Source organism: Corapipo altera, unplaced genomic scaffold (genome assembly GCF_003945725.1).
Source record: "Corapipo altera isolate COAL_440 unplaced genomic scaffold, ASM394572v1 50, whole genome shotgun sequence".
In the NCBI taxonomy this organism is placed as follows: Eukaryota; Metazoa; Chordata; class Aves; order Passeriformes; family Pipridae; genus Corapipo; species Corapipo altera.
In genome coordinates this window covers 13,495,540-13,508,916 of record NW_020884889.1, presented here as the reverse complement: position 1 = coordinate 13,508,916, position 13,377 = coordinate 13,495,540, and the positions used below count along the sequence as shown (strand labels likewise).

The window sequence follows — 13,377 nt, the reverse complement described above, 5'->3', positions numbered from 1 at the left end:
CCCGCTGTCCCTGCCGTGCCCCGCTGTCCCTGCCGTGCCCCGCTGTCCCGCCCGCTGCGCCGCTGCTCCCGGTGCTGCCCGCGGGGCCGGCGCCTCTCACTCACCGCGCACGATCCCCGCCGCCGCCAGCAGCCACAGCCCCAGCGCCGGGAGGCCCATCCCGGGAGCGCCGGCGCCGCGGGGGACGGACGGACACGGCAACAGCAGCCGCGGCTTCTCCCGCCGCGGATCCGGCCCTCTGGGAGCCGCCGGGAGCCGCCGGCGCCCCGGGCACCTCCGGCAACTCGGCCCCTTCCTGAGCCCGCAGCGTTGCTCGCCCTACGGCGCCGCCGGGCCGGGCGGAGCGGAGCGCAGGGATGCTGACGGACCCGCCTCCGCGCCTGCCTCCCGCCGGTGGAGCTCCCTCCCGCCCCTAATCCTCGAGCGACCCCGCGCCGGTGGGAAGGGAGCGGAGCCGCTCGCAGGCGGCTACGGCAGCAGGAACGATGCGGAGCGGTGGGCGAGGGGGCCCCGGCATTATAGAGGCGAGAGAGGGGGCCGCCCCTTCCCTGCTGGGCAGCCGCGCCCGTCGCTCTCCCCGAACCCCGCCGGGAACGGGCGCCCGCAGCGGCACCGCGGGGAGCCAAGGCTGGGAGGCAAAAGGGGAAGGGAAGGGGAGCCGGCACAGGAGCACACCCTGCCCGTGCTGGCCCAAGAGCCACAGGGCATCAGGGCCCCCAGGGCCACGGAGCTGCCCCCCCAGCTCCCCTGTCCTCCCCGGCACAGGTGCTCGGTCATTCTCCTTTGCCACCGGCAGCTGCTGCTGCTGTGGAAGGCGTGGATGAGCCCAAAGGGCAGCAGAGTGAGTGCCCCGGGTAGGATATCCACTGCCGGGGGCGAGGGGAAGGCAGCCAGGGTGGGCACCCAGGGCAGTCCCTGCTGGCCTCAGCCAGCAGCTTGGCTTAGGTCACATTTGGGGCAGGAGGGTGACGGCCAAAATTATGTTGCACACACAGCTGTTAAATCCCCAGCAGATGCAGGGCTGTGGGCTCAGGTGCTGCATCTTTTGTCTCGATAAGGGGAAAACAGTCATGGCCATGGGGCATCGTGTTTAGTGCTTGACAAACACATGACAGAAAAAATGATGCCTGAGCTCTTGCCTGGTGTGGGTATAATGCAGCACAGTTGGAAAGCTGGCCTAGAAAATGCAATGCCTTTCGTTGATTGTCTGGTTCCCATTTGCAACTCTAAGCACATTTTTGAGACCATGCATGGGTTCTTTCAGTCAAAATCCCTGTCCTTCAAATCCAGTTGGTGCATTAAATGAATGTCCAAGGCAGCTGCACTTCAGGAAGAATGGTTTTGAAGTGTGTCCTCACTTGCAAGGGGTAACTAAATGCTTGTTTTTCAAATAACAATTAAACAGCAGTTTATTAGTCCACGCTAATTCTCAGCTTTAAAAATCCAGGTTGTCTGTTTTGGTTCAAGCAGTGACCTAATTTATGTAGCTATTGTTTAAATATTTTGAAATGTTTAGCAAAAAACCAGATGAAACTGGGGTCAACCTGAGTAGCCCAGCACATTGGTGCATCGTGTTCCTGGTGTAACACACAGGAGGACTGAAACATTCCCCTTTTCCAATGAGCCAACATGCCAAACAACTTTACCAAGAGGTAGTGGAAGCCAGGAAATGGCAAAGGTAACTCTCCAAAAGCCAAGTCATAGCTGATGTTTTTTGATTTGTGGTGGGTATTTTTTTCAGTGAGATCTTGACCTTTTTGGACCAGCTCGTAGACAAGGACGAGTTGCTAGGGGAGCTCTGTATTATTTGCAGAAAAAAAGAGTGTTATTACTCATTTGTACTTCAACCTGGATTTTTGCCTTGTTTCATTTTGGAAAGGAAACTCATTTTCTTTCCTCCTACTCCTGCTACCCACTGCTGTTTTGGCACAGGTGCCCCAGATATTTTTGGGTGTACAGTAAACAGCAGGAATTGTTCAGGCAAGAAATCTGGAGACGAAATCTACAGTTCATGGCTGACCTCTACTGTTGGCTCTTTTTTCTGCTTTACACGTTGCTTTGTTGACAACTGCCTCACCCCGGTGATGAAGGCACGGCAGAGGTGGGCACAGCCCAAGGTCTTCGGGCTCTCTTACGGGACTCAAAAGGCAGACCCTTCAGGAGATGGTGCTGAAACACCAAATTCCAATAGTATAAGCGTGGAAGAAATAATTTGTAACTATTTCTTTGATAAATTTTGATTTATTTTTGGTTCTGGCAGTCTCGTTTGCTTTTGTTGTTAGCAAATTGACTTTTATAAGCTCTTCAGAAATTCTTGTCTTTTAATAGAGATCAGCACCCTTGCTCCTTGATTAAACTGTGTTCAATCAGGTGCATTCCTACTACGGGCTTTACCCTTTCTAGTCAGAGATTTTGGTGTGAATGCACACAAATGGCAGGGAGTGATCATATCTGCTTTCAGCATCATCCTGGCTAATAAAAGTGAATTTCACAAATATTTATGAGGGTTGCTTGTGTAGACACTAGCAAAGAAAGATTAACAAAAACTATACTGAAGTCCTCTAAAAATACATCCTTTTACAAAAGGCAAAAGTCTTCACTCAAGTACTATTTGGGGTCTGTTTTGAGTCTGAAGCACAGAGCTATTAGAGAAACAGCTATGGGATTCTGAATTAATGTGTCTATAGAAAAGACCCTCATCATAAAAACCATGTTTGTTTATACCCAAATATTATCTTCCTAGTTATTTATCCTCCTAGTTATTTATAAGGTTAATCCCATACATTGATCAGTAAAAAGAGCCAAGGACTGAAGAGACTCCAGAATGACTCGTGCAGTCATTACAAGATGCTGCAGTTGTTCAGGGGTTATAATATCCTGCAATTGTGAGGAATATCCTCTTTTTCTCTTTGCACAGATTTACAGAAGAGTAAAATCTTGCATCTTCCTAATGGAGAAAATGATAAAATAGCCCCGAGATTCAGCTGATAGTGAAGAAGTGACCATCTTATACTATGTGTTATGTGCATCTACAGTGACTGCACACTTGCTGACTTTGTTCTAATTATTGTGCCACTGCCATGACCTGGGACTCCCATAGCAGAAGAAAATCTGCTTCTCTTTCTTCTTAGGGAAGAAGGTAGAATAGGATAGGATTTTAAATGGTGACTTTGAGCATATGTTAGAAGCCCACATTTATTTGAATGTTATTTGAATTAAATTATCTCTTTATTTGTTAGCTTTTTGTTACTTGCAGGTAGCCCTAGTAATTACATCTCGTGTTATTCATTATTTTCTGTTGTTTATTTTGCACAACAAGTAGCCTCAGTGATGCAGAGTGCATACGTGATGAGCTTGATTTTTTTCTGCAAAATGTCCTGAAACAATATATTCTTTCTTCCTTGCAAGAGGTAGCAGGTAGTTTTGATGTTGAGTTTTCTATTGAAGGATGAATTAGTGATCTGAAATCTGGTTAATTTTGTGATTAAACTTTATATTTGATACACCCACACTTGAACAGAGGTTCGCAAAGACAAGCTCTTCCCAGATTCTTAGTCTGTGATTTCCAGAAAATGATCCATTCCCCAAATGGTCTTCTGTTGAGAAGGATAAAGAAGAGCACAGACTATTCTGCTGTTGAAAAATAATAAAGCTGCTGCCCTCTCAGTTTGTAAAAAGTAATTACAGAGAGAACGTTTCTAAACAGTGCTCAGATGTGAAGAATGAGGATTTGTAAAATTTGCCTAATGACTGTGTAACTGTGTAACTAATGAATAGGGCCTGTGGTCATTTGTATAATGCAAACGTCTTTCAAAGTTCATTCTGGTCTTCTACTACCATTTGCAAACACAGTGTGAGCATATTAAACTACAGTGGCAACACCATTGTGTTACTGTCCACGAAAAAGCTCAAATGGAATAACTACAGAGATTTCTCAGCAATCGACCCCACAGGTGCTTTTCTCTGTCCAGAGAAATATCACAGGTTTTCATTGTCATCATGCTTAGCACGTTTACACTTTGATTTATGTATAAAGAATTATTGTTCCTCTCATTTTAGCCTCTGTCAGGTCCTTCTGAATCATTTTGTAGTTCCAGGGCTTGGAATTCGTTTCTCTCTCATACAATTCACATTACAGTGTCACTTTGTCATCTTTTTGGATGAGTGTGAACAACACAAAGTTGACAAAACAGCTTTTCTTCACCCTGGTTAGTTTTAAATAACTACATAATTTAGGGTTCACAGAAGCTAATTAAAGTTGACAGGAAATATGCATTTAAGGCCTACAGCTTTAACAGATTCTCATCTATAAGCATCTGAAGATCAACCTTATTTATCTTGTCCTAAAGCAACAAACTAGAAATTTTTCTTTACTGAAAAAATTACCATCTGCTGCAATTTAAATAACTAACATGAATTCCACAAAAAATGGTCATTTGGTCTGTGAGGACCTTTCCAATAAGGGCACTGACCATAAAGCCTAGTTTAAACCCTGTCAAAGACAGAATGTTGTATCAAAGCTGAGGCAAATGCATTTAAATTTCGGGCTCATAGTTGAGACAGGAGATAGGGGACAGGTCAGTCTCGCAAAGCCAGATTTCTACTGACAAGATTTCTAAAAAGAAAAGTAGCCAGGGTGCACTTGTCTGCTAGGGAATGCTAAATTTTGGCCTTTAGAATCCTAATGGTTAAGTTTCAGTTCACCAAATACATACATTTTTAATATGGCTACGGGGAGCAAGAACTTTTCATTTTTTTCAGGTCTCTGCATTTTGTCTTGGAATGTATGGATTGCACATTTGCAACTGCATGTCTTACCTTGCATAAAACCAGCATTCCCTAATATTCCTTCCCAGCTCCTCCTGCAAAGTCTCAGTATCACTCCTAAAGCAAATCAGTCCAGTTCTTGTATGATTTATTTTAACTAGGCGCTGCTGAAGGTGAAGTTGACGGTTTTCAAGCATGTGCAGCAACAAACGTCATGTATCATCTTCTGTTTTAAATGAGATCTGGTCCTTTCTCTAGCACAGTGCACTGATAGCAGCAGCAGAAGGCTACAAAGGGGTAAATGCCAGTGACTCACTGGAGATGGGAGAGGAATTCATCGCTCTGGGCACTGTAGATTGGCAGCCTGTCATGGCTCAGTGAGAAATGCTGTTTGTCTCCACCCAGCTGGTGACAGTCCTTCACGGAAAGTGTTGCAAATGGGAGCATCCAGAGAATGGAAACAAAAATGAATGATTTTTATTGTCAGAATACAGCATGTTTGGAGGCTGTGAATCCTTCAGAGACTGGGAGATTTTTCAAAATGAGGTTCCTTAACTGGACTCAGAGGAAGTCTCAAGGCAGCTACAAGGTTGTTTCACTGATGAAGAGCTGTGGACCTCCCAGAGGAGGAACTGAAACTATTTTAAATATAGGTTTTATTGGAAAATTCACTACAAATAATTCAAAACTCTAGATGTAATCTGTTTTATCTGGATCCTTTAGATAGAGAAATACAGGCTTCAGAACTGTTTGTCTGGAGCACTGAAGGAGATGGGTTATGGTTTTGCCACGTTCAGGAATGCAGGCCACGTTTTTCCGCATGGGAAGCACAGCATGGAGCAGCCCGTGCTCTGCTTCCCAAACATGGCAAATGTGAGCAGCAGACAGCTCCTGCTGGCTCCTGGGCTTGCAGAAATGGCCAAGTGTGTGGGAGGACTGGATCCCTCTTCCAGCTGGACATCTGACGTTATTGTTTGTGACAAAGCGAGTGGGACTTTTCCCTCCTCATTCCTGGTTTCGAAGCCCATCCTGTGTACTTGTTCCATCAGCTGCAAAGCCAGAGCTGTGCTGGGTGTGCTGGGTGTGAGCAGCAGCCCTCAGGGAGCAGAGTTGCACTCTGGCCCTTGTCAGTGCAGTGACAAAGCCCTGGGCATCAGCTCCACTGCCCTCCCGTGACTAACACAGCCCTCATGGAGCAGCCCCAGAGCTGGGCTGGTCCCCAGGGTGGAGATGGTGCATTCCTGGGAATGAATGTCTTGTAATCCCATCTTTAAGTAGATATAGCAAATATAGCCCTCAGCCATATGTGACTCATCCCAGCACTGAAGAACCTGACAGAGTAAATGACTGACTAATGGTCCCATCCCAGATATCTGGAGTAACCATTTTATGAGCGAGCTGGGTGGGGGCAATCACAATAGACACATGCACAGAGGAAAGAGTTTTCCAGTAAAAACCTGCCTTTAATTTTGGGGATAGTTAGCTCTTAAAATAAAACTTGTTTTCCAGTAACATCAAAAAGCTTTTTGCTAGTCATGAGTGAATGCCAATTGCTTTCAGTGTATTTTTCTTGAAATAGATTTAAAAGACAACAGATAGTTCATAAATTTATTATGGACAATTTTTTCTAAAGCTTCTTCTTATTATGACAGAGAGGATGAAAAAAGGGAGAATGGGGGCATAGAGAGAGGAAGGAACTGTCTGGTTTTTTCAGAGATTTTAATTAGGTAGCAGAATTTTTCAAGCTTGGATAAGCTTTCAGGTATTTACTTAAGCATCTGTTTTGCAGGAGGAATTTTAGACCGCTGATAGTTTTAATAACTAATTATAAGTTAAAAAATATGATAAAAATAAAGACCTGACTTATAATTTGCCTTCTTATCTTCTTATGTTCAGAGATAAACTTTCTTCACACAGCTCTAGGACTTTGTTCTTCTGCATGTTTTGCTAGTGCAGGTATAAGAAGCCAAATCCTTCATTTCATAGCTTTGGTGGTCTGGAGTTTGAACCATTTGGTAGGTTATTAGAGCATGAAAAAATTATTATGGTTACCTGAGCCAGGCAAATAAATAAACTGACAGCAGCTTATTGGAAACTTTCTATTTTCCCATTTCGAGTTCATGTTTAATCAGAGCTGTTTGGACACCCAGACTCCTTTTAATGAAACTAAATTTTCTGAGAGTTGTTTATTTTTGCTCTATACATAGAACATGCAACTAACTAAAACAGTGTTCCTGCTTTTTCTAATTTACATAAATGATCTTAATTTTTAATCAAACCTATTACTCCTATTAATTCCTCTGGGATGCCTAAATCAAAATGCCATGGGTCTCCTTATAGGCTGTAATTCAAGGCTATCTTTTTTATCATGGTCAGAATTGTTATTCTGGATTCCCACTTAATTATGAAGATAATGCAATGTGGCAGGTCAGAGACAACAGTGACATTGCTCATGCCAAGCTGCAAGGATGGCTTGTAAGTGGCTGAGATGGCTTGAATGTTTTAAGTAATAATTTAATTTATCAGTTTGCTGATGGATTCTCTGTGGTACTGATTTTTATAACCCAGACATTTCAATGTTTTCATAATGATGACCAGAAGATGGAAAATATTAATAATTGTACAGTTTTCAAAAGCACTGCAGTGATTTAGAGCCTATATAATACTTTTTAAAGAGATTCTGATCACCTGGGAGCTTGAATCTTATGGGAACCAAATGAGTTGATATGCCTAAGAGTGGGTTTTCTGAGCAGGCAGCAGCATTTTATTTGTAGAAATAAATAATAAATTGCCAGAATGTATTTGAAATTTTTACCCTACTATTCACATCGATGTAAATTTTAAAAGTTTAAATATTGTGTAACAAGCTCATTTAAACTGTTGATTTTCAAAGCTGTGAACATCTTAGTCCAGAAATCCCCAGTTAAAGGTGTTAAAAGGAGACAGTTTCCCCACATTTCTCTGGCAGAATGGAGATCAGCTGGACATAAGCCAGGCACAGGTGGCTCTGCTTGCTCGGGGGTGTTTTGTGACATGGGACTGCTCCCTGATCCCAGCAGGATCCTGGGAATTCACTGCCCAGCAGCTTGGCTGTCACACCTCCTCCCTCAGTGCTGACCTGCTTTGGAGTTGATTCTCTCCAGTAAATTGTTCTAGTTCATTAACAGGTTCAGAGCAGGTTTTTTCCTGCTTTTTTTTGCACCCACGTGTAGCAGTTTGCTCGGTTTGTGCATTACACTGCCAGATTCAGCCCCAAATTCCAGTTTTATTGTATCATTTTGCTAGTTTCTAGGAGGAGTTTTTAGGCAGCATCCCTTTGAGGAGAAGGAGGAAATAGTGTTGTTCTGTGGAAGTGCCCAGGTGATAAAGAGCAGGATGCTGATGGATTTTCCCACCTGAGGAAGATTGACTGGATTTTAGGATTAAGGACATTCCTGGCAAGAATACTCTTGAACAGACTAATACCCGCTATAGCAGAAGGAATTCTGCCTGAAAGTCAGTGTGGTTTCAGAGCCAACAGGAGCACCATAGACATGGTATTTGTCCTCAGACAACTGCAAGAGAAGTGTAGGGAACAGAACAAAGGTCTCTATGTAACCTTTGTCGACCTCACCAAGGCTTTCGATACTGTGAGCAGAAAAGGTCTGTGGCAGATTTTGGAACATTTAGGTTGTCCCCCCAAGTTCCTTAAAATGATCATCTCACTCCATGAGGATCAGCACAGCCAAGTCAGATATGGCAACACACTTTCTGAGCCCTTCTTAATTAAGAATGGTGTGAAACAAGGCTGCGTTCTCGCTCCTACCCTATTCACCGTCTTCTTTAGCAGGATGCTCCAAAGGGCCACAGCAGACCTTGATGATCAGGATGGTATCTACATTCAATACCGTACTGATGGAAGTCTATTCAATCTAAGGCAACTGAAGGCCCACACCAAGACATTAAACTACCTTGTCCGGGAGCTGCTTTATGCTGATGACTCCGCCCTTGTTGCCCACACAGAAGCAGCCCTGCAGCGTTTAACATCCTGCTTTGCAGATGCTGCTGAGCTCTTTGGGCTGGAAGTCAGCTTAAAGAAGACAGAGGTCCTCCATCAACCTGCACCTCAGGAAGTCCCCCATCATCCCCACATCACCATTGGCCAATCAGAGCTCAAATCAGTCCAACAGTTTAATTACCTTGGTAGCCTCATCTCCTCAGATGGTAAGATCGACGGAGAGATAGACAACAGGTTAGCTAAGGGATATAGTGCTTTTGGAAAACTCCACAAAAGAGTTTGGCGTAATAAACACTTGAAGAAAAGCACCAAGATCAGTGTTTACAAAGCCATAGTGTTGTCTACTCTCTTATATGGTTCCGAATCATGGGTCATCTACCGCCACCACCTGCGTCTCCTAGAACGCTTCCATCAACGCTGCCTCCGTACAATCCTAAACATCCGCTGGTCAGATTATGTGACCAATACATCTGTACTAGAACAAGCTGCTGTCACAAGTATCGAGGCCATGTTGCTGAGAACGCAGCTGCGATGGGCCGGGCATGTCTCAAGGATGAAGGACCAACCACCGCCTCCCTAAGATCCTGCTCTATGGTGAACTTGCCACTGGCTGCCGCATGAGAGGAGCCCCAAAGAAAAGATACAAGGACTCCTTGAAACAACATCTCAGCCTTGGCCATATTGATCACCATAACTGGTCTACTCTGGCCTCAAATCGGGAGGCCTGGAGACACACCATCTACAACGCAGCTGTCTCCTTTGAGAACACACGCAGGATCACTCTCGAGGAAAAAAGGCAACGCAGAAAGAACCGTGCCTTGCAGAATACACCATCTAAGGAGTCTTTCTGCTGTGCCTTTTGCAATCGGATATGTCTGTCACGTATTGGCCTCATAAGCCACCAGCGTGGCTGTAGCAAATGTGGATAGTACCTTCCCAAATCTTCGTTCGCGAAACCTAGCCATGATGAGGATTAAGGACAGGAACAGGAGAGAGAGAAAAGTACTCTTTTGAGAGTATTGGCTTTATTAGAGTGGTAGCTCTCTTTTAATTTTTTTTCCTCTTTTTGTATTGAACTGGTGTCTGCTTAGCCAGTGTAGTTTCCCTTTAGTGGGAGGATTATCTGAATTTTTTATTAAATCTTAATATGATGTTCGTTTTCTTATGAAAGTAACTAATTGGAGAACTGCTGATTTGGTTTTTTTTTCTCATTTATTAATGGTGTCTGGGGATTCGGAGAGCATCTTATAGATGGTGTTAGCACACATTCAGGTTAATTATTTAAGAAATTTATTCCTGTAATTCATCATCCACTGAGGATTATTGAGATATTTTCAATGCATCCAATTTCTTCCACAGGGACTACATAGAGCATGAAGAAAATGAGAATATCCTTGTCAAATTGATGGGGCTGAGACACAAAGCAAGTTAGAAGAAGATGGCAGCCAGGTAAGATTTTGAATTTCTCTCTTCGAACACCTTGCTAGAGCCACATGAATCTTGAGTGTCTTCTTTTAGGAAAATTCCATTAAATTAGAATAAAATAGGACTAAAATGAAGTATGGTAAAATATTCAGCAGAGCTTCTGCTTCATTGCTTTAATGATGAGGAACTATTGAAAGGAACCCAGATTTGTTCCAAGCTGTGGTATTAACCTGAGAGCTCCCCAGTTTCATTCAGGTGCCTGTGGAAAACTCAGAGGGGGCTCTGTGAAGAGCAGTACATGGGTGGAGCACCACCCAAGGCAGTGTGGTGAAGAGATACTGGGAATACATGCAGGACTTAGATGTGTTCTTCTCTCTCCATTTTGCTGAGTACCTTATAGGAATGGATTCAAAATTCATTAGGAAAAACGAGTATGGTTGTTTAAATTAATGCTTGTATTGCTGGTGGAATTGAGGCCTAGCAACAAGGCATGTTTCTGTGTATGACATAAGCTATCACAGTTAAAGGAAATGATCATGGAATGATGGAATATCCTGAGCTGGAGGGTTCCACAACAACCACTGAGTCCAGCTCCTGGCCCTGCACAGAACAACCCCAGGGGTCACACCGTGTGCCTGAGAGTATTGTTCAAACACTCCTGGAATTCTGTCAGGCTGGTGCTGTGACCAGTTCCCTGGGGAACCTGTTCAGTGCCCAAGCATCCTCTATGTGAAGGATGGCATTGCTAAGGCAGTGTTATTTCAAACTGCAGATTATCCCATATACAGTTGTTTTCCTGACTTTTCTGAGTGACTCCTGTAAGGTTTAGACATCCAGGACAGAGTATTCCCCTTCCTGAATAGTGCTTGTAAGACAGATCAAAGAACCTGTTCTTACAGTAGATTAAAAACCCATTACTGTCTTCAAAACCAATTCTTGTCCCCTGGGAGAAGGAAGATTCCTACATGATAAGTTGATTTTGTTTTTTGATTTATAATACAGTGTTATTTATAAAAGTTCTTGAAGTGAATCACTGAATTCTGAACTTTGAATCTCTCCGCAAATAGCAGCAATGAAACTTGCCTTAAGTGTAAATGAGCAGCAATTTAAATATTAACTATCAGTTGATATTTCACATTGCTTCCCACATACCCATTTATAAAACAGTCAAGCTGCAAGCTTTGTATAAATAACATTAACTTACTGCCACGGTTTAATTGAAAGCTTGGTGTTTGAGGATGGTTGATACGGGGAAGTGGGAACTAGTAATGACTGCTACTACTTGCTGTGTCATAGCTTTGCTGTGTAGTCTTGAGAGATGACTAAAATTAGTGGTGTGCCATTTCCTCTGACTTGAATTGTTATGATCCCTATCCAACAGAGATATTGTAAACCTGATAATTATTTTATCATGCAACAAAGTTGTACTGGCGTGGGTACACATCACTAGAGTGCAGCAAGAACATGTTCACAAAGAGTCCTTCACCTTCTGGGAATTTGAAACCATCAGGGTTCAGTAATGGGTGAATTAAAGATGATGGGTAACCAAAACTCATTAATATAGTACTTTAATTGCCTTGAGTGAAGGAAAAAAACATGGAAAGAAAGACCATTACTTGTCTGGGACATTGTTTTACAATGGTTTTCTGTCAATACCAAACTGGGAGTTCAAATTGGTCACAGTTTGTGAGAACCAGAGCATTGCATTACTTGCTGTTGTTTACACTTCTCTTTTTCTTTCTTGCACGAATTCCATTCAAGTCTCTCATAACTTTTTTTTTAACTTGTGCACAGATGAGGGAAAATTTGGGATTTGGGTGGTAGTAGATTGTCACAAGAAACCTTAGTGTGAGCAGAAACTGCTCTGTGGGGTGTTGGCTAACAGTAGAATTGAAACCACAGTCACAGAAAGGTATCTATGTATTTGATTAATACATTCACAGAGTCACAGAATATTCTGAGTTGGAAGGGACTCACAAGGATCATTGAGTCCACGTCTTGAGTGAATGGCCTGTACAGGGATCAAACCCCTGACCTTGGCAGTTTTAGCACTGAGCTAATCGGGGTCAATCTGACACACCCCACATGAGCAAAGCAACATCTTGTACTCATGTGCAAACCAGGTTCATCATGGGTGAAACTGCAAATTTGTTTTAATGCAAAATATAAGATGTACTGTAGATGCCTCATATGAATATGTATAGACATTTCAGTATTAACTACTACAGGCTTCTGTGAGCAAGAGTATAAATAACACCTGAAGTTGTTTATCATTTTCAATTAGTCATGACACATGCCCTTGGGCTAGAAAGACCCTGAGAGCCAGACCCTCTGCTGCTGTTTCTCCAGGCCTTTCCTTGTTTCTCTGACCACCGTGAAGCAAAAAGCTCTCAAATGAGCATCGCTGGGCATTTTATTTATTTGTCCTTCTACTTCTGAATGACTATTAAAATACCTTCTTAGTGAAAATCTTGTTGTTCTATTCTTAATACCATAATATTCCATTGCCCTTGGCAGATGCAAACACAGATGATTGTCTTGTAGCACAGATGACCCCATTCCTGTCCCTGTTGTTTAAATCTTGCCTGGAATCCTCAGTTGTTCCCCTCTCAGCTCTGTGAGCACTGTTTCCAGGGCCAAAGACAAGCAGGAAGAGCTTCACAGTCAAGATGAAATGTATGAGGTTCTTTGGTCTCTGCTTGGGCTTAGACCTTTTCTGTCTTATTCATGGAGTTTTTCCTCCTTTAGTTTGCTTTATTGGGAGCTAAGCTGTAGTAGTACAGGGGGAGGAGGGCTTTTTTTCCCTGATATGGTGTTTGCCATGTGAAGTTCCTGCCCATTTGTGTCAGACAGTCCCAGCCTATCCCTAGTAGACCACAAGGAGACTCACCCCGAACTGAATCTCTGGCTTTACCTTTGCAATAAATTTGTTTTAACAAGTGCTGCCCATAAGGCATAATCCTGTGATTTATTGAAATAATCTGTATGATTTTCCTTGGTGCTTCCTACCTGCTGAAATCCAGTTCTTGCAGACATGCACCTGCCTGCCTTTGCCTAACAGGAATAGTGACATCAAATGGCAGTGGGGCCTCAGGGACAGAATAATACTCAATTCCCTTCACACTTTTTCCTCATGATTTTTTTTTAATTTGACATTGTGTGGGAGTTACCACAGCCTGGACAACCTA

General features: G+C 43.3%; 2 protein-coding genes across 2 annotated transcripts in view; one reads left to right on the top strand and one right to left on the bottom strand.

Annotated features, from left to right (window-relative positions):
- The window catches only part of CHRNA7 (cholinergic receptor nicotinic alpha 7 subunit), a 39,250-nt gene extending 38,771 nt beyond the window's left edge, over nt 1–479 (bottom strand). Inside the window, exon 1 of the mRNA XM_027644451.1 lies at nt 105–479. Within this exon, the coding sequence (XP_027500252.1) occupies nt 105–159 (55 nt within the window). The 5' untranslated portion in view covers nt 160–479. The remainder of the gene's footprint in view (nt 1–104) is intronic.
- A 9,641-nt stretch (nt 480–10,120) lies between these two features.
- Nucleotides 10,121–13,377, top strand: part of MYO1E (myosin IE) — a 112,272-nt gene continuing 109,015 nt past the window's right edge. The window contains exon 1 of the mRNA XM_027644438.1: nt 10,121–10,213. The gene's annotated coding sequence lies outside the window, so the exon portion shown is untranslated. The remainder of the gene's footprint in view (nt 10,214–13,377) is intronic.